Here is a 27,408-nt window from a genome sequence, read left to right as displayed (position 1 = left end):
TGAGAGGGCAGGTTTCTGGGGTTGAGTGGGATCCAGGTTCAGCGATGATGGAATGGCAGGCAGATTCGATGGGCTGAATGGTCTAATTCCTCTTGTGTCTTATGCTCTAATAGCATCCAACCTGTATAGTAATTAGACAACGTGAATGGAATACAGAGTTACTAGAAAATGGTGTAAGATATAGACAGAAGGTAATGAAGAAGCATCAGTTTAGTAGAACTTTTGACTTTGAAGTTAAGTGTTCTTGAAAGGTGTTAAAAAGATTGGGTAGTATCAATCACTGGATATACTCATCTCCATGTTTTTAGTTCCACGAATTGCATTGCAAATACAATACAATGAAGGATCAATCTAATTGCTTGCATTTAGCATCAGTGAACTATTCCTTTCTGTTCAATCGCCAGATGGTTTAATGCAGATACATTTTGCCCTTGTTGCTTTTATGTTGCAGATGCCCTACCCCCTGTGATGAACTTCCGGGTGACGGAGAAAGGGCTCTTCCATCTGAGAGTGGCCTGGACTCTTCCTCAAGCACGCTTGTTGGGTTACAAGATCTATATACCAAGATGTAAGTTTTAAGAGACAAGAAATATCTGAAACTGAGCCAATTTATATTGAAATAACAGAAAAATCAGAAATATCTTCTAGTTTGGAAGAAAAATATTGTTAAATGACATCACACTAAGGCATTATCAGAACCCATTTCTGTTATCAGCAATGACAACAATCATTACTTTCACCTGTTATGGTCGTCTTTTATGTGGAGGCAAAATGCTGAGGTTCTGGTCTGGAAAGATCACTCAAAGTGACGCCTCTTAGTATTTGCATTAGTAATTGCTTCATTGTTTCTTCTCTTAGTTAATAACTACCTCACTAACCAGGTGTAACCAGTCCAGCAGCATTGTCCATTGACTAAATTTTGCGAAGTATTTAATCCTGAATAGAAATTTAGGATGAAGCTAGTGCAAGCTACACATATTTATTCTTTGTCATAAACGCAATGGATTCTGCAGATGCCAGAGTAACACACCAGAAATGCAAGAGGCACTCGGCAGATCAGGCAGCAACTCTGGAAAGGAATAAAGAGTTGATGCTTTGGGCTGAGACCCTTCATCAGGATTAATCTTCAAGAAAACTGTCTTTGTCATCACTTTGCTTGATGAAAGGAGATCTGAATGCTGTCTTTTCTTCCAAAGACATGGTGTTTGAAGGAGATTTTTGACTCTCTAAAGTTCAACAAAGGTTCAATTTAACATCAGAGCAATGTATACAATGTACATCCTGAAATGCTTTTTCTTCGCAAAACATCCACAAAAACAGAGGAGTGCCCAAAGAATGAATGACAGTTAAAAGTTAGAAGCCCGAAGTACCCCCCCCCCCCAGCTCCCCTCCCCCCCACATGTAAGTGTCAGCAAGCAACAATCCCCCCTCCCCCACTGGCAAAAAAAAGCATTGGCACCCGCTACGGAGCACTCAAGCATGAACAAAATAATAGCAAAGACACAGACTTGAAGTTACTCCAAAGACTTTGTGTTTCACCTGGTGGATGGCATACCACAGGCTCTCTCTCTTTAGTAAGTGAGGAAGAGGCGTTTCCATTTTCCCAGCAAGCAGGGTGACATAACAACGTAACTCACTGGCTTACGATGTTGAAAGTCCATCACATCGCTTTTATTGAGCTCTGTGCCCAAAGATTTCAAAGATCTCGGGTCTCCAGGCAGTTGTAGATTTTTCAACTTGCCTGATGACACACGAGTCTCCTGCTCTGAGCTGGATTATCAGGCCAAGCCCTTGGTGTACTGAACGACAACGGTCATTTATGAAACCACGAGAGCAGGTCGCATTCCTGGGAGGAACTGAACACCTGTTAGTATCAGCTATTTAATTGATTGAGTTAACAAAATCCTTTCCAATGGAGGAAACCAAGAAGTAATAATGTTGAAGGTCATTCATGTCGAGCCTCAGTCATGCACACATGTATAACAGCACATGGTTCACACTGTATATCGCCCAGTCCATTACAAGGAAAGCCCTTCCCACCACTGAGCACATTTACAAGGAGAACTGCAACAAAATTTAACAGCCTTCATCCAGGACCCTCACCATCCAGGCCATGGTCTCTTCTCACTACTGCCATTCAGAAGGAGTCCCACACTTCCAGGTTCAGTAACAGCTATTACCCTTCATCCACCAGGCTCCTGAACCAGTGTGGACATCTTCACTCACCACAGCACTGAACTGATCACTGAACCCAACCTATCGATTCACATTAAAGGACTCTACAACTCACGTTCTCAGCATTATTCATTAATTTATCTTCCTTTATCTATTTACAAAGTTTTTTTTTTGCACTTTGGTTGTCTGTCTTCGTGTGTAGATTTTCATTGATTCCATTGTATTTCTTTGGTCTACTGAGAATGCCCACAAGAAAACGAATCTCTGGGTAGCATGTGATAACATATATGTACTTTATAGTAAATGTACTTCGAATAGCACAAAAGCCACACACCCTGCATGCATCACAGCGCAGGTGGGCGTGGAGTTCCATTGCTCCGCACCCACTTGAGATCACTGTCCATTTCGTCAGTACAGTGAAACCGACTTGTGATACCCTCGCCAGCTCCACAATCCTCCAGCTGAAGGTGTGACTGAATATACGCAATCACACACAGAAACATTGCCTTGTCATTCTGCTGCCATTGTGCTGAGTGTGTGCACTTCATTGTCTTACCCGGTATGAGCTGAAGGGCTTGGCTTGGCTTCGTGGCGCCTTTCCTGCCATACACGCCGGAATATTCCATTCCTTTAGTAATGGGGATGAGTAAATGTTTGCATACTGTACTTACTCTAGGTGCTTCTGTTTGTTTTGTAATATGATTGTAACTGCATTGTGACATGCATCATATTCTAATTCATGTGTAATTGGTAATTAAAGATGATATGGCCTGGTGCCAAGTGAAAAGGAGCTCATCGCCCTCCGTGAGTGAGGGATAGAGGCTGCCAGGACTTCACAATGGACAGGGATGGAGCTATTATTGTGGTTTTTTTTCACCTTATTCTTTTCACTTATTTTACTAAATTTGGTCATTTTGGTTTTTGACCCACCTAATAAATAGCTTTGCATGAAAGGGTAATGTGAAGATGCTGGAACTCTGAGCAACACACACAAAATGCTGAAGGAACTCAGAAGGCCAGGCAGTCTCTAGGCAAAAGGGTACAGTCGACATTTCCGGTCGAGACCCTTCATCGGGACTGGTAAAAAAAAAGATGAGTAGTCAGAGTAAGAAGGTGGAGGGAAGGGAGAAAGAAACACAAGGTGACTGGTGAAACCAGGAGGGGACAAGGGTGCACTACAGAGCTGGGGTAGGGGTCTGGGTGAACACATGGTAGAAGAGTCGGAGGGAAACGGATCACGGAGGGGGAGCTGTGAGAAAGTGTTTCACTGAACTCCGGTCTAAGGGAAGATTTAAACTTCTTCAGGGTAGGCATCCCTGGAAGAAACTTCACAGTGCTGTCGTCTAAACTACTCGGAATAGTTGCCCTGCATTGATGCCATTTTCTCCTACAGCCAACAGATCTGGGATGACCTATGAACAGAATGTCAAAGGAGATGTCTCGTTTCACCTGATAGACAATCTACAGGAAGACAAGGACTACACCATCAGCATCTATGCTGTGTACCCTGAGGGACCCAGTGAGCCTGTGTCCACCACCAGCAGAACATGTTAAGTGACTCGCATTTGTTTACCACATTTGAGACAATCTTATCATTTGTGCTGTACACAGCCCTGTGATAATTAGCTCTGTGACCGCATATGAAATTGTTTTTCCATTTCTACTGAATGTAAATCTGTGGATCGAATGATCAGTGAAAAATTAACAGTATTGAGTATGCCAGAGCAAACATGGTGATTCTGTGCTCTTTTAATGAAATATGAATGCTAATCCGGTTTGGAAGAATTTTATTTTTCCACTCACATACTGCACTAAAGATATAAAGGTGTTCACGGTATGATAGGGGTGGATTTGAGATAATGCCAAAGGGACATGTATTTAAGGATATTTGCTGTTAAATTATCATCACATTTCCCACACTTTAAATTCTTCTGGTATTGTGACAAAAAAAGCACATTTTTATCACCTTTGGTCTTCCACCTCTCTGTATAACTGCTTCCTTTAATCCGAGCTGATCACAGAGACTGGTGTATTCCATTCAATGTTTCTATCTACAGTTTTCCTCGTAAACTTCAATCCATTTCTTTGTCAAATATTAATCAAACACATCATTGAAGGAATTAATCAGCACTATGTTAAATTCTGTTGCATTGATTGTGAGCATTGTCGACATGGACAGAAATCCTTCACAAAGAGAAATACAGATGAAAGAGGCGCATTGCCTACCTTACGTAGACACACGGTGCCCATCCTTACGTGTAATTGCCTCTTGGAAAGGTCCAGAGATTTTCACTCCACTCATCCCAGCTGGAATATCTTTAAATTGTAGAAAATACTTTTCCAGTCATGCACCCATTGTTCTCCAGGTCATGCCCTTTTAATTAAAAATGTAGATTGCTTTAAAGTCGAGGTGACATCCTTGAATTCAAAGGTCATCTCAAGGGGTAGCCAATCAGGACTGAGGCAAGTGAATGGGGCCCCATACGAACGTGAGCACCCTCCTGGAGAAACACCAACAACTGCACACTGAGGGTGTCACCCCAACTGGCGATGAAACGTCTGCAAGCTAATGGCCAATACCCCAATATCAAACACCTCAACCCAAGCTACCAATATTCACCACCATTCGAATTACTCATTTACGATCAAGAGCAAATGAAACACTGTTACTGTGCTGAAAAAGGATATTTTGCATCTAAGAGTATGTTTCAATTTTCTTAACAGTGAAGCTTGCAGCAGTGGAGAAATTATTGTTGGAGAATGCAACTACGGACACCATACAGGCTAAGTGGCTTCCAGTCAACGGCACAACTGGCTACAGACTGACATGGGGACGTTATGGTATTGTTCCATTAAATACGTACTCTAGCTATACAGTGTGAGTCATCAACTAATTAGAGGCCCAGGCTAACGATCCAGAGACATTTATTCAAATTTCTCCATGATAGCTGTGGAATTTTAATTCAATTACCTGTTAAACTGCTGGCATTTAGGGCAACATCCTCCATCTCTGGCAATGTTCCTTCATCGTGTCAGTAGCTTACTCTCGGTTTTCACTACTCAGTCATGCAAGTCCTGGGTGGAGACTTGGGATAGCATCACATTAGGATTCTTCACTGTTGTATCCATAACAATTTTGTTTTACCAGTCAAGGTTGTTAGTCCTGAGGTGACCCCTCCAGCCGCCCCCCCCCCCCAAACCTAGAGGACCAGTGGACCACTCTTAGTCTGGCCTCTACCCTTTGACCAGTTTGTCATGGGTAACTCTCCCAAGAGCCAAAGCGTAAAGCCTTGACTCCAGCCGGCAAAGCTCTCTCACCCTGTCATTGAGGCATGCAGGTCTCCGAACCCAACGACAAGATTGTGGAACTCTTGGAGGATATTAAAATACAAAACTAGTATCAGTTATTGTGATCTGAAATTGCTGGATTCTTGGAAAATCTACCCGGTCCACATAACCTTTGGAGAAGGAAATCTAATGTCTTTATCTGGTGTGACCTTTAAGTAACATTAGAGCTACAGCAATGTACAATTTGACTCCTTGCTACCTCTGAAATGGCCTCACAGGCATAGCAAGCCTCAAAGGGCGGGGACAGGTAGGGGTCGGGAACAAATGGTGGCATTTCCTACAATATGTGTTTATGATTTTTTTAAAAAAACGTTGATGACAACTGTGTCCTCAAGAATTTGGTCACGAGCTATGTGACCAAATTCACCGTGAGCTATTAACGTGATGTCAGGTTAATACAGCAACCAACAACCAGGAGATACATCCAGATGTATGCACATACAGAACAGAATCATCAGCCTAACCATGGAGAAATTAGGAGAATGTAAATTCAAATCCCCAGCAGAGGTCCGGCATCTTCATTTACACTCCACGGAGAAGCTGGAACCTATTCATTGCAGATGCTGAAGATGATATTGAAGAGTAATTGTAAAATAACGATAGTGTCTCTAGTCAAGAAGTTATGATTTGGCTCTTGGTAGGGTCACTCGTGCCAAGCAAGTTAAAGGATAGAGGCCAGACTAAGAGTGGTTCACTTGTCCTCTCAGGTTTGAAGGTTCAGCTCGGGGCTTACAACCCTGGCTGGTCAAAGAACAATTGTTATCGGAAACACCAGTGAAGAATCCCTCTATACCGACATCAGCATAACAAGCAGTAATTGCCTGCAGCATAACAGGCAGTAATAGGTAAAGCCACCATAACCCCAAGAACACATAAGGTATTTTTAGCAAGAATATCAATCTTGTAAGAGCTTTTTTAAAAAAAAGGAAGTCCACTAACAGTATCCTACAAATATTTTTCTCTGTGGAAATTGAGAGGATCGAGAAATGGACAAAATGACTAGAGTCATTTGTGTGAACAGAGGGCAAAGTGAAATGGGAAACTGATTTTGGGCAAAGTTTGCAAAAAAGAATGACCGCTGCAAAATAAATTGACGATTGCCTCCTTTGTTTAATTCCTACACAGATAGAGATATGCAGAATATAAATTTGGGGAATGATTACACCTTCTACATGATCCGTGGCTTGCAAGCTGGTACTGAATACACTATAACCATTAACCCTATCTTTGGTGATGTGGAAGGCCCAGTCATCACTGGCAAAGCTACGACATGTAAGCTTCATCACTGACATCTGCCATCTGTACACTGTTAGCATCAGACACAAACACTGCACTTCCTGGTCTATTTTTGGCTCCGCACTTTTAAAATTATCATTTTTTTTTCTAATTCCTTGCTGTCACAGCATCCAACTCCCACTGCCTCCCTATGTTTGTATCTTTCTCCAGTTGAACAATGCTCTGCTCTATGGTACGAGCACTGGTCTGGTTCTGGCTACTAATCCACCTCTCATTGTCATTATCACCCTCCGCTCTGCTGACACATATTCATACAGCCATTCTCTAATCCCCTGGATTCCCTTCCTGGACCTTTTCATCTCTCTACTTTCCTTCACTGAGTGCTCTTTAAAACCTATGGATTTGGCTAAGCAATTTCTCACCTCTCCCAAATCTGCTTTCTCGATTTGGAATAATGATTTTAAGACTGTAAAATATTGGAGCAGAATTAGGCCATTTGGCCCATCGAGTCTGCTCCACCATTTCACCATGGCTGATCCATTTCCTTCTCAGTCCCAATCTTCTGCCTTCTCCCCATATACCCTTCATTCCCTGACTAACCAAGAATCTATCAACCTCTGCCTTAAATATGAGGACTTGGCCTCCTCAGCTGCCTGTGGCAATGAATTCCACAGATGCAACACTCTCTGGCTAAAGAAATTCCTCCCTATATCTACTCTACTACATCCTCTTTCTTAGAAGACCTCCTTAAGATCCTTTTTTTTACCAAACTTTCAGTTATCAGTCAGAGAATCTTTCTCATTGGAGCTTATGAATTATGCCAACTTGAAGGACCTAGAAGTAAATTTCTATACAATGCATGCTAAATAAATACAAGTTCTGACATTGTTAATATTGTTGGGTTTCTATAAGGATCAGAAAAGATCAAATTCATTTTCCTAGATTGTAATCCTCTTCAGCCAATAGCTGTACAAAAACACACTAAGTGTGTGAGTCAGTGTGATTCTGACTTCCTCACCTACGCACAGAGAAGCCAAAGGAAGGAATGATCTAGGGGCTGGATGTTGACATATCGGTCTTCCTCTTTCATTACTGAACTTGGGACAAGGTCTGGATCAAAGCTCAGCCACTTGGAACTAAAGGGCTGGATGTACGAATCTGGATGAGATATCCAACATAAAGTTCCACTGAGGAGGCAGAGATAGGTGGAGGAAGTTTACTCTTCTCTTCTTCACTTTTCAAAACTGAAATTAGGTGGGCATTGGCCACCTCATGTCAAAACTGATCATGATGGATCTTTGAGCTTTAACTGTGGAAGCTGTATACCTGCTTAATTCTAAGGAGCATCGCAGCCAAGCTGAAAGTTCTTTTCACCTGGCACATACACGAACTTTCAACAAATCAGATTTAATATCAATTAAACTTATTCACACAAATTGATTATTTTTAACTTTTAGAAATACATATATTTTTAATTTTTTTGAAATTTTAAAAATTACTTATATTTAAATTTCTCTGATTGTCAGAGATATTTGGAAATAATTTGGTCGTCAGGGACAGGTCCTTGGGGTCTTCTGGCTGATGTCCAGTCTCCACCCATGGATCTCCTTGTCAGGAGACCATCTGCGGCTGGTCTTCCATCTCGGTCAGATCCACAGGGCCACCACCACCGGTTTATTGTGGCCACAATTATCATACAGGAAGGGCAAGCGAAAGCAAGGATTGGGTTGAGTCAAGCATCATCTAGTCACTTTGAAATATCTTACGACTTACTGGCTTCTGTATTTTTCAGTGGCAACAAGTTCTGTCCGGACTCTGCAGGTATCGTCCACCACCACAAGCAGTGCCGTCATTACGTGGAATGCTGTCCCGGGCGCCACAGGGTATAGATTGGCCTGGGGTCCCACACCAGGTACTGGAGATGTGGCTGTGGAATTGGGATGAAGAGTGGCAGGAGATTAAGAATGTTATATCTGTGTAACATAATCTTTTAGAGTTCTCAGTCAGGAGGTTCAGTTGTTGTCCAGACCAAATATGAGAATGGGGGGGAAGAAATGTGATCAAAGTGACTTTGACTGTGGAATGTCTATTGGTGCCAGAAGGGATGGTTTGAGTAACTCAGAAACTGCTGATCTCCTTGGTTTTTCAAACACAACAGTCTCTAGAGTTTACAGAAAATGGGCAATAAAACCAAAAGAAAAATCCATTGAGTGCTAGTGTTAAGGAGTCCTGACGAAGGGTCTCGGCCCGAAATGTCGACAGTGCTTCTCCCTATAGATGCTGCATGGCCTGCTGTGTTCCACCAGCATTTTGTGTGTGTTGTTAGTGAGAGAGGTCAGAAGAGAATGGCCAGACTGGTTCAAGCTGACAGGAAGGTGACAGTAACCATGTGGTGTGCAGAAGAGCATCTCTGAAAGTACAGAATGTCAAACCTTGAAGTGGATGGGCTACAGCAGCAGAAGATCATGAGCATACACTCAGTGATCCCTTGATTAAATACAGGAGGTACCTAATAAAGTGGCCACTGGGTGTATATATTCACAATCGAGGATTCTACAACTCATGGTCCTCCCCGTGGAATGCATGGTTTTTCTCCTGTCCTCTGGTTTTCTCCCACAGTCCAAAGACATAAGCGGGTAGATTATTTGAGCTAATCTGATTGGTCGGGGGTTGCTGGGGCGATGTGGCTCGAAGTTCTGGAACGGCCTTCTCTGCGCAGTATCACTAAATAAAATAAAATAAAAATATATAATACTGAGTTGTAGAGTGAGTCCACAGTGTTGAATTGAGTGTAGTCATCCGTGCTGGTTCAGGGAGCTAATGGCTGAGGGGTAATAACTGTTCCAGAACTGGTGGTGGGGCTCTAGGGCTCCTGGACCACAGAGGGTGCATGGCAAGTTAACAGCGTTGCAAAGCCGACTGCGGATGCTGTGAGGCCTCTGAGGGATGGCATCATGTGAGCAAACTCGTATTGCATCCAGCTACAGAGGAAATGAAACCAGTGGAAGAGCAGACAAAGCCAAGCTTCCAAAACAGATGTTTGATGCCTCAGATACTAAAGGTACAATCGCAGGAGTACAAGAGGTTAAAGAGGGGCTTACAGTATACACAGTTCAGCTAAGCAAATTCAAGCTCTACATGGAAGAATGAGCAATTTTTTTTTTAGATATATTTGAAGAAGCTGGAAAGATAGAGAGAAAATGCAGCCTGAAGATTAATGAAAGTAAACAACCACTCATTCATTTTCCAGGATCATTTCTGATGGCTGTAAAAGAGAAACTGAGGGCTGAACTTGAAAGATTAATGTAGTCTTTGTACATTCCTCCCCCTTCGGTATTATCCTTGGTGTGCATCAATAAAATAAGTAGTTGAGGATTTGTTTGGGCTCTTGATTTCTGAGTACAGCACTGAAGAGAAATCATTATCTGAAAAAGACATTGAACGTCTGGTGGGAACCAAAATCTTCACCATGCTAGATGCTAAAAATGGACAGTGGAGTTCACTTCTAATGATTATCGACGAAGAAGAAGAAGAAAGCCCTGAACTCCAAGTGGAATCATCGGGACACTGTCGTGACGGCGTTAGCAGCCTTTCTTATTTTTGCAAGGCCGAGTTGCTAGCTCGACGCTCAGCCCAGCACAGATGGAAAGCGTGCACGCAAGGGAGCCAGTTGGATTTGAACTCGGGAGACTTCACTCCGAAGTCCAGCGCTGATGCCACTACGCCACCAGCCAGCCACTATCAACATGCCTTATAGGAAATTACAAAGGCTGGGAAAGTCTTTTGGGATCAACCCCATATCAGAAGAATTTCAGCAAAGGCAGGATCATCTGCTTGAGGAGCCTTCTGGACCAGTAGGACCAGACAAACAGAACGGACTCAGAATACAAGGACATTCCTTTAGAACGGAGATGAGGAGGAATTTCTTTAGCCGGAGAGTAGTACATATATAGAAGGCTTTGCCACAGATGGCTATGGAGGCCAAGACATTTGGTATATTTAAAGTGGAGGTTGATGGACTCTTGATTGGTAAGGGTAGCAAAGGTTACGACGATGAGTTACGAGAATGGGGTTGGGGGGGTAATAAATCAGCTGTGACGGAATGGCAGAGCAGACTCAATGGAACAAGTAGCCTAATTCTGCTATGACCTGCCTAATAAAAATAACTCGGATCAAATGCTGCAGGTGTCAAGACCAAAGCAGAGGATATCCTTGTCTTTAGTGATCCTGGTTGCCACTCACTTCAACTCTCCTTCACATTCCCATTCGGATATGTCCTCCTCTACTGCCATGATGAGGCCAAACTTCAGATGGAGGAACAACATCTCATATACCGTCTGTCTAGTCTCCAGCCCCTTGGTATGAACATCGAATTCTCCAACTTGCGGTAATTCCCTCCCTCTCCCTTCCCCCATCCCAACTTCACTCTGTCTCCTCTTCTAGCTGCCTATCACCTCTCATGACTCTGCCTTCTTCTACTACCCATAGTGCTTTCCCCTTAGATTCCTTCTTCACCCCTCCTGCCTATCCCCTCCCTGCTTCCCCTCCCCCACCCCTTGATCTTTCCTCTGATTGGTTTTCCACCCTCCCCCCACCTTCTTTATAGGGCCCCTGCCCCTTCCTTTAGTCCTGACGAAGGGTCTCGACCCGAAACATTGACTGCTCCTTTCAACAGATGCTGCCTGACCTGCTGAATTCATCCAGCTTTTTTGTACATCTCCATAGACAGAGATTGGCTATGACCAAAAGATGTTGCTGGTATCCACCATTTTAGATAGATTTATTAGTCACATGTTGCTCATGATCTTCAGCTGCTGTAGCTCATCCACTTCAAGGTTCGACATTCTGTACGTTCAGAGATGCTCTTCTGCACACCACATGGTTACTGTCACCTTCCTGTCAGCTTGAACCAGTCTGGCCATTCTCTTCTGATCTCTCTCACTAACATGTTTTCACCCACAACACTAGCACTCAATGGATTTTTCTTTTGGTGTTATTGTCCATTTTCTGTAAACTCGAGACTATTGTGTTTGGAAAAACCAAGGAGATCAGCAGTTTCTGAGATACTCAAACCACCCCGTCTGGCACCAATTTCACAGTCAAAGTCACTTGTAGATCACATTTCTTCCCCCCGTTCTGATATTTGGTCTGGACAGCAACTGAACCTCATGACTGTGTCTGCATGCTTTTGTGCATTGAGTTGCTGCCACAGGATTGGCTGATTAGATATTTGCATTAACAAGTAGGTGTACAGGTGTATAAAAGTCAGTGGTTCCCAACCACTGGGCTGTGGAACACACACACACACACACACACACACACACACACACACACACAGACACACACACACACACACACACACACACACACACACACACTTCTCCCCCCCATTCCCCTTCTCTCAAAGTTCACTATCTTCTCTTATTAGATTACTTCTTTAGTCTTTTACCTTTTCTACCTCTCACCTCTCAGTTTCTTATTTCAATCCTCCTCCCCCAATCACACACACCTTCCCCCTCACCTGCTTTCACCAATCACCTGCCAATTTGTACTTGTTCCCCTCCCGACCACCACCTTATTCTGGCTCCTACACCATGTCCTTTCCAGTCCTGATATGTTGATTGTTTATACCACAACGTAGTTTCTGCCTGATATGCTGAGTTCGTCTGGAATTTTATGTACAGCTGCTAAGCTATGACTTAAAACCCAGTTGGTTCGTACTTGTCCTTCAGTAAAGGGTATCTTGAACAGTACAAAGTTGGACTTGTATGTGACTGAGTTTCACATTGTCTTTTTGAGGGATCAAGAGAGCCATATTTGTGTTTTGTATACATATTGTAGAAATACTGTTTACATTTGGAATCCTGTAGATACAGGAAGAAGCAATCTAGCAATGGGCAATAAATTAAAGTTTTCCAACATGAGTCCTGATGAAGGGTGTTGGCCCAAAGTGTTGGGTATTTATTCCCATCCATAAACGATGCCTGGCCTGCTGAGATCCTCCAGCACTGTCTATATCCTCTTTCCAATGTCTTTCAAATTCCATGAGCAAATAGTTTAAAGACAAATTGAGTTTGTTACTTCCTTTGAGTTATTTCCTTTTACAAAGTTGTGCATTAAAGGGAATATTTTAATGCCGATTTCCTTGTTACTAGAATTCATTGGGAGAGATCGACCACATCAAGTAGTGTTGAACAGCAGTGTGACATCCCATCAACTCAAACACCTGATTGCCAACACGGAATATGTCTTGTCTCTTTATGTGATCTTTGGTCCTGTTGTTGGCCCTGGAACAGCAGCAACTGTGAAAACAAGTGAGTCGCATTGCGTAATGTTGCTTTACCAATTAACACGGAATGAGAAGTATGACTTGATAGGAAACTGAAACTTTTGCCAGATACACATAGATTGATCCTCTGATTCAACAGAATAATAGAAAACTACAGCACAGAAACAGGCCCTTCATCCCATCTAGTCCATGCTGAACCATTTAAACTGCCTACTTCCATTGACCTACACTGGGACCACAGCCCCCCATACCTCTACCATTCATGCAAAGTTCTCTTGAACATTGAAATCGAGCTGGCAATGCACCACTTGAAATGGCAACTCATTCCACTCTCACCACCCTCTGAGTGAAGAAGTTTTCCCTCATGTTCCCCTTAAACTTTACACCTTTCACCCTTAACCCCTGATCTCTGGTTGTGGTCCCACCCAACCTCGGTAAATACAGCCTGTCTAATATATTACCCTATCTGATAAATACCATAACATCCTGCCATAATATATGTTGCCATTATATTATGAAGACATAAAATCATTGAACTTTTTAAAGCAAATTTTCCCTGACCGTCCCCAGGTAATGAATCGGTTTTGTTATCACAGAAGCGATATCTTTGCCAACCTTTCTGGAGGGAAACACTTCATCAAAGTGCACTTAGAGACCACGTTGAGGAGAGGATTAGCTGAAATTGTAAATGTCAGTGGAATGGAGAGTTTGAGTTGCAAGGAGATAGCCTTGAACTGTGCTCCCTGGAGTGTGGGGGGCTGAGTGGTGACCTTACAGAGGTTAGAAAATCACCAAGACCATGGAATGGCCCAGTCGTTTTGTCAGGGCAAAGGAGACTAAAACTGCATTCCCTGGAGCACAGGGGAGGCTTGAGGGGTAGTTTTATCGAGGTTAACAAAGTTTGAGGCAACGTCCACAGTCTTTTTGTCAGGGTAGGAGATACCAAAATGAGGAACATAAGGGGAGACTTTTTCAATCAGAGGGTGGTGTGAGTGAGGAATGAGCTGCCCGTGCAAGTGGTGCATGCATAGAAAACCTACAGCACAATACAGGCCCTTTGGCCCACAAAGCTGTGCCGAACATATACATTAGAATTTACTTAGGGTTACCCATAGCCCTCTATGTTTCTAAGCTCCAGGTGCCTATCCAGGAGTCTTAAAAGACCCTATTGTATCTGTCTCCACCACCATTGCCGGCAGCCCGTTCCACACACTCACCACTCTCTGTGTTTTTAAAAAAAACAAAAAAAACTTACCCCTGACATCTCCTCCATACCCACTTCCAAGCACCTTAAAACTCTGCCTTCTCATGTTAGCCATTTCAGCCCTGGGGAAAAGCCTCTGACTATCCACGTGATCAATGCCTGTCATCATCTTGTACACCTCTATCAGGTCTCCTCTCATCCTCTGTCGATCAAAGGAGAAGAGGCCGAGTTCACTCAACCTATTCTCATAAGGCATGCTCCCCAATCCAGGCAACATCTTTGTAAATCTCCTCTGCACCTCTCTATAGTTTCCACATCCTTTCTGTAGTGAGGTAACCAGAAATGAGCACAGTACTCCAAGTGGGGTCTGACCAGGGTCCTGTACAGCTGTAACATCACCTCCTGGCTCTTAAACTCAATCCCATGATTGATGAAGGACATTGCACCGTATGCCTTCTTAACCACAAAGTCAACCTGCGCAGCTGCTTTGAGTGTCCTATGGACTCGGACCCCAAGTTCCCTCTGATCCTCCACACTGCCAAGAGTCTTACCATTAATACTATATTCTACCATCATATTTGACCTACCAAAATGACACACCTCACACTTATTTGGGTTGAACTTCATCTGCCACTTCTCAGCCCAGTTTTGCATCCTATCAATGTCCTACTGTAACCTCTGACAGCCCTCCACACTATCCACAACACCCCCAACCTTTGTGTCATCAGCAAACTTACTAACCTATCCCTCCACTTCCTCATCCAGGTCATTTATAAAATCCATGAAGAGTAAGGGTCCCAGAACAGATCCCTGGGGCATGCCACTGGCCACCAACCTCCATGCAGAATATGACCTGTCTAAAACCACTCTTTGCCTTCTGTGGGCAAGCCAGTTCTGGATCCACAAAGCAATGTCCCATTGGATTCCGTGCCTCCTTACTTTCTCAATAAGCCTTGCATGGGGTACCTTATCAAATGCCTTGTTGAAATCCATATACACCACATCTACTGCTCTACCTTCATCAACGTGTTTAGTCACATCCTCAAAAAATTCAATCAGGCTTGTAAGGCACGACCTGTCTTTGACAAAGCCATGCTAACTATTCCTAATCATATTATGCCTCTCCAAATGTTCATAAATCCTGCCTCTCAGGATCTTTCCCATCAGTTTACCAACCACTGAAGTAAGGCTCACTGGTCTATAATTTCCTTGGCTATCTCTACTCCCTTTCTTGAATAAGGGAACAACATCTGCAATGCTCCAGTTCTCTGGAACCTCTCCAGTCCCCATTGATGATGCAAACGTCATTGCCAGAGGCTCAGCAATCTCCTCCCTCACCTCCCACAGTAGCCTGGGGTGCATCTCATTCGGTCACAGAGACTTATCCAACTTGATGCTTTCCAAAAGCTCCAGCACATCCTCTTTCTCAATGTTTATATGCTCGAGCTTTTCAGTCCACTGTAAGTCATCTCTACAATCACCAAGATCCTTTTCCATAGCAAATACTAAGCAAAATATTCATTCAGTACCTCTGCTACCTCCTTCAGTTCCATACACACTTTTCCACTGTCACACTTGATTGGTCCTGTTCTCTCATGTCTTATCCTTTTGGTCTTCACATACTAGTAGAATGCCTTGGGGTTTTCCTTAATTCTGCCTGCCTCCTTAATCTTGCCTGCCAAGGCCTTCTCATGGACCCTTCTGGCTCTCCTAATTTCATTCTTAAGCTTTTTTCTGCTAGCCTTATAATCTTCTAGATCTCTATCATTACCTAGTTTTTTGAACCTTTCGTAAGCTTTTCTTTTCTTCTTGACTAGATTTTCAACTGCCTTTGTATACCACAGTTCCTGTACCCTATCATCATTTCCATGTCTCATTGGAACGTACCTATGCAGAACACCACGCAATTATCCCCTGAACATTTGCCACATTTCTGCCATACTTTTCCCTGAGAACATCTGTTCCCAATTTATGCTTCCAAGTTTCTTCCTGATAGCCTCATATTTCCCCTTACTCCAATTAAACGCTTTCCTAACTTGTCTGTTCCTATCGCTCTGGAATGCTATGATAAAGGAGATAGAATTGTGATCACTATCTCCAAAATGCTCTCCCACTGAGAGATCTGCCACCTGACCAGGTTAATTTCTCAATACCAGATCAAGTACAGCATCTCCTCTTGTAGACATATTGTGTCATGAAACTCCACCTCATCTAAACCCCTTGCTCTGGGGAGATGCTAATCAATATTAGGAAAATAAACATCTCCCACCATACCAACCCTGTTATTGTTACACCGTTCCAGAATCTGTCTCCCTATCTGCTCCTCGATATCCCTGTTACTATTGGGTGGTCTATAAAAAACACCCAGTAGAGTTATTGACCCCTTCCTGTTTCTAACTTTCATCCACAGAGACTCAGTAGACAACCCCTCCGTGACTTCCTCCTTTTCTGCAGCCGTGACATGATCTCTGATCAACAGTGCCACGCCCCCACCTCTTTTGCCTCCCCTCCTGTCCTTTCTGAAACATCTAAAGCCTGGCTCTCTAAGTAACCACTCCTGCCCCTGAGCCATCCATGTCTCTGTAATGGCCACCACATCACAGCTCCAAGTGCTGATCCAGGCTCTAAGCTCATCCACTTTGCTCATGACACTTCTTGCATGCAAGCTTGATTTCACGTTTAAGAGAAGTTTGGATAAGTACATGGGTGGTTGGGGTCTGGAGGGCTATGCCAGTGGTGATAGTCAGTCAGAGTAGGCAGTTTAAATGGTTCGGCACAGACTAGATGGGATGAAGGGCTGATTTTCTATGCCATAATTTTCTACAATTCTAGAGGGCATAGGTTTAATGTGAGAGGAAAGATGTAAGAGGAACTTGAGTGGTAATTTTTTCCACATAGAGTATTGGGTGTGTAGACGGTGGTGCCAGAACAAACTATTAAGAAGGGTGCAATTGCACTGTTGTAAAGACATTTAAACAACAGGTACGTGGATGGGAAAGGTTAAAAGGAATTTCGGCCAAATGCAGGCAGATAGGTAGACAACTTGATCAACATGGTGGGTTGTACTGAAAGACCCCTTTTCATTTTGCATAGCTCTATGACTCTACAATCTTAAAGGGAGTTTGCTGAGATATTGAGACCGCTGGTTGTAAATTAGCAGAGTATTTAGATTCTGAAGTATTCTCAGAAAACTGAAAAACACGAATATAATGTCTAATTGAAGAGAGAAGGAAAGATGGAAACTGTTGACCAGTTTACCTGACATCCGTCATCAAGAAAATGCTGGAATCGATTATTAAATAGTTAATAGTAGGGCACTTATAAATCAAAACTCAATTAAACAGAGTGACATGATTTAATGATATGGAAATCATGTTTGACAAATTGGCTGGATTTCATTGAAGATTTGCTAAGCAGGGTGCTTAAAGGGAAGCTAATAGATATGGTGTGTTGGGATTTCTAGATGGCACTTGTTAATATGTCACATGAAGGGTACTTCTATAAGTTAGATTAGATCAGCCAAGATCATACTGAGTGACAGAGCAAGCTTATGGGCTGAGTTGGCCAACTCTTGTACCCGTTCCTTGTGTTCCAATGCATTTACAGTATTTTGCCATCAGTTCTTCCCATGATTATCGGTCCTCTGCCAATATCACTGACATTTGTTGAATGTCTAGATACTTTCATGTCTTGATGAAATTGGGCAATGATTATTTTACTGGGCTAGTAATAGATTAACTAGAATTAAGAGTTCAGATCTTATCACAGATAAATTAAAGGTTATCACAAATAAGACCATAAGACACAGGAACAGAATTAGGCCATTTGGTCCATTGAGTCTGCTCTGCCATTCAATCATGGCTGATCCTTAAAAAAATAGTATCTATGAAATTGGCCACAAATTGGAAAAATGTAAAGATTCCTTGGGTTTATTTTTAGGTAAGAGAAACCTTACCCCGTTTAACCTGAATAACCCAGTCTTACCCCGTTTAACCTGACTAACCCAACCTTGCCCCGTTTAACCTGACTAACCCAACCTTGCCCCGTTTAACCTGAATAACCCAGTCTTGCCCCGTTTAACCTGAATAACCCAGTCTTGCCCCGTTTAACCTGAATAACCCAGTCTTACCCCGTTTAACCTGAATAACCCAACCTTGCCCCGTTTAACCTGACTAACCCAACCTTGCCCTGTTTAACCTGACTAACCCAACCTTGCCCTGTTTAACCTGACTAACCCAACCTTACCCCGTTTAACCTGAATAACCCAGTCTTGCCCCGTTTAACCTGAATAACCCAACCTTACCCCGTTTAACCTGAATAACCCAGTCTTGCCCCGTTTAACCTGAATAACCCAACCTTGCCCCGTTTAACCTGACTAACCCAACCTTACCCCGTTTAATCTGAGTAACCCAGTCTTGCCCCATTTAACCTGACTAACCCAACCTTACCCCGTTTAACCTGAATAACCCAGTCTTGCCCCGTTTAACCTGAATAACCCAACCTTACCCCGTTTAACCTGAATAACCCAGTCTTGCCCCGTTTAACCTGACTAACCCAACCTTACCCCGTTTAACCTGAATAACCCAGTCTTGCCCCGTTTAACCTGAATAACCCAACCTTGCCCCGTTTAACCTGACTAACCCAACCTTACCCCGTTTAACCTGAATAACCCAACCTTACCCCGTTTAACCTGAATAACCCAGTCTTGCCCCGTTTAACCTGAATAACCCAACCTTACCCCGTTTAACCTGAATAACCCAGTCTTGCCCCATTTAACCTGACTAACCCAACCTTACCCCATTTATCCTGAATAACCCAGTCTTACCCTGTTTAACTTGTATGTGACTGCAGACCTGCAACAATCTGGTTGATGCAATTGAACTCTGGCATTTGGATGATCACAGGGCCATAGAGCTCCACAACATGGAAACTGGCTTTCAAGCATAGCTCAGCCACGTGGACCAAACTGCCCACCTGTGTTAGTTCTATTTGCCTGTGTCTGGCCCTTATTCCTCTTAACCTTTTCCATTCACCTACCTGTTTAAATGTCTTTTAAAAAGCATAATTGTACCGTCCTCAATTGCTTCTGGCTATACATGGCCTCTAACATGACGAGACGTTGGAGTGTCTTCTCCTGTGATGGTTCAAGGTGGCAACTTATCCCCACTAGCTCTATGTTGCCAGTTAGCATTAAATATCAACCTTCCACCATCTCCCTTTTGAAAAAAAATTACTAGTAAGATGATTTATGATCTTAGTTGGATGGAGAGAGAAACCAGCTACCATGACCAAACTTGCATTTCAGATATAACATAAAAACAAACAGCTCCACAATCCTGCAGGTGCAAACCTTCAGCCTGTAGGACAGAAGCAATGTGTTCTGATACCCAGCATAACCAGGAGTACTCAACCAGGGCACGAAGAAGGGCAGCAGTTGTAGCCACAAGGTAGATTCATAACAGCAACAGATTCTGCAAATCTGAAATAATAGTGGAAATACTGGAACTGTTTAGCCGGCATCTGTAGAAGGGGAAACATTGAATATACTGTAATGATAACCTATCAACAGAAGGGATAGATGGTTTTTGGCTTGAAACATTATTTGTATTTTTCAGCAGAGAGAAAACAACTCAGCACTGGGGTTTATTCCAATAGGGAAAGCTATGTTAAACTTGAAAACATGAATCATGAGAGCATTTAGACTCCTGTATCCATTTCTGGCTGCCATGTTACAGGAAGGATATAGAGGTCCCAGGAAGCTGGAGATGGAATGTAATAATATGCATATCAGTAAGTGATGAACAGAACTGGATATTTCTTGAGAAAATACTGCTTAAAAGGAATTCTTCCAGGTGTCCCTGACAGATTGGAACCGGAGAGAATATTTGTGCCTCCACACCTGAAGGCCATCTAAGGCAGCCATAAAGAAATCAAGCAGGGACTGTGGAACTTGTTACTACAGGGTGTGGCTGAACTGTATCATCTAAGTGAACTTAGGGTAGGAGGCATACACATGAAGGAGAAATTACACTTATTGGTTTAGCTGAGAACTATGGGGGCAGCAGGAAAGTGGAACAGGAGCATTAGCATGGACTGTGTGGGACTGTGATCTCCCGTGTAATTTTTAAATTCCTATTCAACCCCGTAGAAGAATCTAGGATCATGGGACCAGACGGGAAAATGAAATTATATCCAGAGTGGTTTCAATCATATTGCTCCCCCCCTCCCATTTTAACAGTTTTACAGGAGCACCATTGAGACTGTCCTGACAAGCTGCATCTCCGTCTGATATGGGAGCAGCAGAGCATCAGACCAGAAGTCCCTACAAAGGACTGTGAGAACAACCGAGAGGATCAAAGGGGACATTTATCAGGAGTGCTGTGTACGCCAGGCTCAGTATTATCGAGGATCCCAGCCCTCCATCCAGCATCCTCTTTGACTTTCGACCATCAGGCAGAAGACTCCAATGTATAAAGACAAGAACGGTCAGGGTGGGAAACAGCTTCTTCCCTTAGGCCATTAGGCTCCTGAACTTCCTGCTGCATCACATTCGAAGTGTCACCAATTAATTTGTTCTGTACGCTACAATATTGAATTTATGCATTACTTGTAGATTTTATTCTTACTTTTCTAAGTTATTGTGTGTTACGAGTACTACTGTGGTTTACAGCCTGGTCCAGAGAAACATCTCGTTTGACAGTTGACGTATATAGTTAATTGACAACAAACTTGACTTATTGCAGGCTCAAAGCAATGTTAATCTTGACTACCTCTTCTGTTCTTGTGCTGCAGCTGATAACTTTGAATTAATGACTACTTGGGCAAAGGATAACAATGCAGCTTTTAGACAAGGGGAGGAAAAGAAAGACGAGCTGAGGTAATGAATGAAACTAACCAATGATCTGCGGTTTGTTGCAGCTCCACTCGGACGGGTACCGACCTTCAGGGTAACCACATACACCACTACTTCAGTGTCCGTGGTCTGGGCTGCCACCATTGGAGCAACAGAGTACAAGATAACATGGAGCCCAACATCAGGTAAATCGAGGGAAAGATTCTCTCAGGACTGTGCATTGCCTGTTCCTTCCTTGTCTACTGAATTATAGTGAATAACTTATCAACAGGTTTATTGTTTTAACTTTCCGCTTTGGTACTTCTGAGAGCCTTGTAATCCCTTTGAATATAGGAAATTAAACCTAGTCTTTTATGTTATGAAGGAGCCACTCACCTTGTTGAGTCCACACAGGCTCAAAGCAGACCAGTCATATTCATCTCCATATTTTCCACTTATTCTCTCTCTTACCCACTAATTCCCCCCTTTGCCATTTACCTGTGACAAGGGTGTACTCAGAGCAGCGAGTTAACATTAGTGTAGTCGTTAGCACAACAGTTCACAGTACTGGTATCCTGTGTTCAATTCTTGTCGCTGCCTGTAAAGAGCTTACACGTTCCTCCTCGTCCTCCGGTTCTTCCCACTGTCCAAAGACATGCTGGTTGATAGGATAATTGATCATTGTAAATTGTCCCTTGATTAAATCAGCGGATTGCTAGCCAGTACAGTTCAAAGGGCCATAAAAAAGCCTATTCTACAACGAATCTCAATTTTTAAAAGAATGCATCTGATTTGGAAAGAAACAGGACATCTGGTGAAAACCTACACAGTCACATGGAGAACGTGCAAACTCGGCGCAGATTCCACCTGAGTCAGGATTGAACATGCGTCCTGAAGCTGCGAAGGGGTATTGCTAACTGTTGCATCATGGTATCCCTTGAAGATACCACCCTATTTAACTGGTGGGGGTATATGATAATTTGAAGGGTTGTTGGGGTGGATGGAGAGAAATTAATTCCTTATACAAAGGGAGACAGGAATTTGAAATTCCCTCTTTCAAAAAGCTGTTGAGGTTGGTGAGTCACTTGAAACTGTAAAACTGAAAACTCAAATTGGGATATCTTCCCTCTTCTTCTCAAAATCTGCCTATCAGCTCTCCCTGGTGCCCATCCTCCCTCCCTTTCTCCCATGGTCCACTCTCCTGTCCAACCAGATTCCTTCTTCTCCAGTCCTCTACCTTCCCCACCTGTCACCTCTCAACCTCTCACTTCATCCCCTTCCCCGCCCACTTCTCCTAATACCTTCTAGCTTGTCCTTCCTCCCCTTTCGCTACTTTCTCATTCTAGCTACTTCCCCCTTCTTTTCCAGTGCTGTTGAAAGGTCTCAGTTCGAAATGTTGACTCTTTATTCATTTCCATAGATAGTGCCTGACTTGCTGAGTTCCTGTGTGTGTGTGTGTGTGTGTGTGTGTGTCTTTGGATTTTCAGCATCTGCAGAGTTTCTTGTGTTAATGATCGGGATATTGTTAAAGCCTTTGCAAAATAAAGGAACGAGAATCAGGGTAGTGTAGGAGGAATCAAAGCTTGAATTAAGTATGATTTAATTGGGTAGTGAAACATGTTGGAAGTAATTGAATGGTGTCTATTCCTGTGTTCCTTGCTCACTGGAGAATGCAGCCTATCTTTCCAAAGTGTGGGCAGTACAGATGCAGCATTTCTGCTGTTGACTCGTAGATTTGGTAATCCTGGTCCCACAGCTTAACTTACGGTGCCATCTATCTGGAGTTTGATCTCCCTGCAATGACGAGGATTCTGCCCTAACTACGCTGTATTCCTCAGACGTGCTGGTTGGTAAGATAACAGACAACTAGAATTTAACCCTTGTGTTGGTGGTAGCAGGAGGATCAGGCTGGTGAGGGTGACGGTCTGCAGAAGAACTGTGGCGAGTTCTCTGTGATGCCTGGAACAACCTACCAGCCAATTTTCTTATAAAACTGCACAACAGCGGACTTTAGAGAATTGATGCAGTCATACCAAATATTGATTTGTTTTAATTTTTTATTGCTTAATGCTCTTTGTAGTATTTTTTGATATTTAGAAACTTCATTTCATTGTTTTCAAAATCATCATCACTTTACAAAATTTTCTTACCTGTGCCTAAGACTTTTGCACAGTTCTGTTGATGTCCTTCACTCCTGCAGGTAGAAATACTCTCCCTGGCTCCACTCTGTTTAGATTTTTCTTAATTTCAAATGCATCTAACAGTACCCCATTAAGCAATTCTTTCTCAAGAGAACAGACACCCTCGTAGTCTGTTCATCTGATGAACATGTGAGACAGAGCAGGGAAATAAGTGGGTATCTGAGACCTATGGGAGAGCTCTGAGAGGCAACGTAGACACCAGGAGCCAAGTGGTCTCGTTCAATATGGGAAGGCAAATGAGAAATTCCTGCTCTTGAGGCCAGCGCAGGCAATGCTGGGAGAAAATACTCAGGTGCCAGAGGCCGAGGCTGATTCATCCCCTGGAAGTTGGCATATCCCTCATTATTGTCCCTAGGTTTGCCATGGGTCAGTATTCACTGCCAATAGTGACAGGCTCTGGACTCTGTGCCAGCTACAGATCTTTCCTTTGGCAATCCCATGATATCAATTTCTTGGTAAGCATAAATGGCCAGACCCTGCAAGGGAGCTGGACTTAGTGAGGTGAAGTTGTCACATGGACGGGTCTGAACAGCTGAAAATGTTTCTGGAAAACCCAGAAAGTGTACCTTAGATTTGACTGGTTGACAAAACTGCCAGAGAGAACAAATCCTTCTGAATATCTCTGACATACAGAAATATTATAAAAATAATTAAAAATATTTTTTTCAATCAGCTATTTAAAAAGATTCCTCGGTACTAATAAAAACATAAGGGCAAGCTCAATTAATTAAAAAAGATGAAAATTACCTCAGCCTCTTTTCCATAGATGCTGCCTGGCCTGCTGAGTTCTTCCAGCATTTTGCTTGAAAATTACATTTACCCTTCTCCCTTGCATCCCTTCTTCTCCCTTGTAAAGAAGGAGTTTGTTGAACTAACCTGATATGGATTCTTCAGGCAGGTTCCCCAGCATAACTGTTGAGGAATTGCAAGAAGTTTGTGCTCCGTCACCGGGCTCCCCGTTGAGTCGAAAATTGAATTGCAGCTGGAAGGCCAGTCAGCAAATTTAGGACCTTGGCAGATTAAAATCTTTCTCATTCCTTGACTCAAGGGTGTGATGGATATGTGTCTGAGAATTTAGATAGAACTTGGGTAGTACAAAGAAGCACTGATTTCAATCCAATTGATCCAAGCTGGTGATTATGTTCTGCATATATCTCTTTTTCTGTTTTGTAACCTAACCCATCAGCATAAATTGCTATTCTTGGTCCTTCTTAGGGTTTTTTTTTTACTTTATTTGTACTTATTTGGGGATACAGCTTGAAACAGGCCCTTCCACCTCAATGAGCTGTACTGCCACACTGCCCAGCAGCCCACCTACTTAACCACAGCCTAATCTCAGGACAATTTACAATGACCAGCTGGTCCAAAGGTACATTGTTGGACTGCGGGAGGAAGCTGAAGCACCTGGAGAAAACCCACGCATATTATGGAGAAAATGTACAAACTTCTTAAGATGGCGCCGGAGTAGAACTCCGACCTCCAGAGTGCCCCGAGCTGTAATAGTGTTAACTAACTGTTACATGACCACGACAAAACACACCGTTTTCTGTGTCTCCTTAAATTCTTCTTTGCCACTTGTTTCAACTACCCTGCGCAGTCATCGGTTTTCAATTCTAAACACTGCGGAACAAGATATGACTGAATTCCCTTTTGGATTTGTTTAATATTTATGCAGAGGCTTGCTACAGTGTCTGTGCGTGCTGCTGCTACTCTGTGTGATTTATTGTGCTACACCAGGCGATCCATCAAAGAAAACCTAAAGGCACTGGAGTGGATATGAGAAAGCTGGAATAAAACCAGATATTAAAGATTAGAGCTGTTGCTGGAAGTTGCAACAGACTGCAGCTATTTTCTCTAGGAAAGACAGAAAGTGGTTTTGTACATTTGCAGATAGATCATTTATTTCCATGTTCCGGCCAGGATCAGAACTAAAGCTTGGCTGTCTGACCCGATCGAAAGATAAATCCCAGCTACAAGTTAGGTTGGGAATTGTAACATTTATGGGATAGATTTGGGTTGAATGTTTAGTTTTATACTCAAGCGGATCTCAAATCAGAACCTGGGGTATAAATATAAGGTAGTCAGTAATAAATACAGTGATAAATTCAGAAGAAATACTTTTCACCCTGAGAACAGAGAAAATATGCTTGCTATCACCATGCTGTCAATTTTAAATGGAAGCTGAATGAATGCATAAAGATAAAAGGAGTTGTTGGAAGACTGGAAAGAAAAGGATGTGAGGATGCTCACATCAGCACAATGGTAGAGTAGCAGTTAGCACGATGCTATTACGGGTCAGGGCCTCAGAGTTCGGAGTTCAATTCCAGCATCTCTGTACATCCTCCCTGTGGAATATGTGCGTTTCCCCCGGGTACTCCAGTCTATTCCGGCACCGCATTAAGGAGTTTGCACATTTTTCCTGTGGGCTTTCTCCAGGTGCTCTGATTTCCTCCTTATAGTCCAACAATGTACAGTCAGTAGGTTAATTGGCCATTGTATATTGTTCTGTGATTAGGCTGGGGTTAAATCAGGGGTTGCTGGGCCATGTGACTCGAAGACCCGGAATGGTCTGTTCTGTGCTATATCTCTAAATAAAATGAAATATCAAAGAGTAAAATTCAGCATGAGCTCAAAGGCCTGCTTTTGTGGTAGAAATATCACCAGAAAATACTGCATAATCACCCTCAGTAATTTCTTTCTTACATGTCTTTGTTAGGCCGAGGCACAACACAGAATGATTATGTGGATCGCAACACGCTGTCTTACCGTATTGAAAACCTGAACCCGGGTACACACTACACAATCAACATTCGTGCTGTGTATGGGAGTTCTGAGGGGCCTGCTGTCTCCCTTTCTCAAATGACAGGTAAATTAATTAGATAGAAAAACTCTGGTAAACGTAGTATCGTAGTTGAGAAAAGACCTGCTACTTCTCTTTGGAGTAATGGTTGGGCTTAGAGTGAGGTGAGAGTTAAGTGGAGGAATGATTGGAAAAATGCATTGCAGAAGGCTTAGGAAAGCTCTGATCAATAATCCAGATGAAGGGTCTCCACCCAGAATGTCAACCATCCACTTCCCTCCACAGATGCTGTCTGACCTGATGAGTTCTTCCAGCATCTCTGTTGCTCTGGATTCCAGCATGTGCAGACTTTTGTGTCACAAGGTGCTCAAAATGTTAGGAATATTTGACAGTGGAGATCTGCAGAGAAATTAATTTGTCTGGTGAGAGTATCAAGAAAATCAGGACATATTGTGAAGTTCGAACTAAATGAAGACTATTTTTTCCAATTTAGATGTGATCTGTAATTTTCTCAAATTTCTGCTGGAGAGATTGGGATTGATGGATTTCAGTTGGAAATGAGTAGCAAAAGGTAACAGTGAATTCTGGTTAACTGGGACAAATTGGGACCGGTGCACTTTGGCCCAATTAAGTTCCAATTAGTCAAAGTTTCACGGAAATAGTTAAAAACGTATAAAAAAGATGAACTGTCATTTAACTGAGTAATAAATTATATATATATAAATGAAATGCAGAACAAATAAGGACACTACCAACAGTGCTGTAGTATTATAAAACTGTATTATTTCCTAACAGTTATAAACAGAGGAATTCAGTGTTTTTTGCCACGCTCTTTTGATTGACTGTAAATGAACAAAATCAGTGCAGGTGCCCAGTGCAGATGATGGACTCCCTTCATATGATTGCATCCTCCCAGTCTTCATTTTCATTGTAACATTCAAGACGATTGCCGTTACCTTCCAATTCTTTGTAACTCCTAACTCACTGAAGCAGTTATTTTCTTTTCTGGCATCTCCAAGACTCAATGCTTGAAACCACAGTGAGCAAAACAGTTTTAAATTGTCTTACTGCTTACTTCTTGCCAACTAACAGTGACAAAAATCACTGCTTTTTGAACAGAAACATACACAACTGACACTGTTTAAAATGGTTTGCTTTAAGCACCGTTTAATGTCCAACGGCCACACAAGTGCATGCAATTGGCGCTAGTTAGATAGCAATATACCCTGTTCCAATTAAGACAGCACAGTGTACGAAATAAGCTACTGCCCCAATTAACTGGAACCTACTGTATTTTAATCTAATTGAAAGGCAGAACAGGAT

At 42.7% G+C, this 27,408-nt stretch overlaps 1 protein-coding gene across 1 annotated transcript in view; it reads left to right on the top strand.

The window, feature by feature from the left end:
- Window positions 1–27,408, top strand: part of LOC132403613 (collagen alpha-1(VII) chain-like) — a 414,548-nt gene that overhangs the window by 83,389 nt on the left and 303,751 nt on the right. The window contains exons 8-15 of the mRNA XM_059987065.1: window positions 452–568; window positions 3,569–3,724; window positions 4,900–5,016; window positions 6,649–6,795; window positions 8,552–8,671; window positions 12,915–13,073; window positions 21,171–21,290; window positions 26,002–26,151. Of these exons, the coding sequence (XP_059843048.1) occupies window positions 452–568; window positions 3,569–3,724; window positions 4,900–5,016; window positions 6,649–6,795; window positions 8,552–8,671; window positions 12,915–13,073; window positions 21,171–21,290; window positions 26,002–26,151 (1,086 nt within the window). The remainder of the gene's footprint in view (window positions 1–451; window positions 569–3,568; window positions 3,725–4,899; window positions 5,017–6,648; window positions 6,796–8,551; window positions 8,672–12,914; window positions 13,074–21,170; window positions 21,291–26,001; window positions 26,152–27,408) is intronic.

The sequence above is a fragment of the Hypanus sabinus genome, chromosome 13 (assembly GCF_030144855.1).
Source record: "Hypanus sabinus isolate sHypSab1 chromosome 13, sHypSab1.hap1, whole genome shotgun sequence".
Classification (NCBI taxonomy): Eukaryota; Metazoa; Chordata; class Chondrichthyes; order Myliobatiformes; family Dasyatidae; genus Hypanus; species Hypanus sabinus.
Note: the sequence above shows the minus strand (reverse complement) of the source record. Positions and strands in the feature narration are given on the sequence as shown.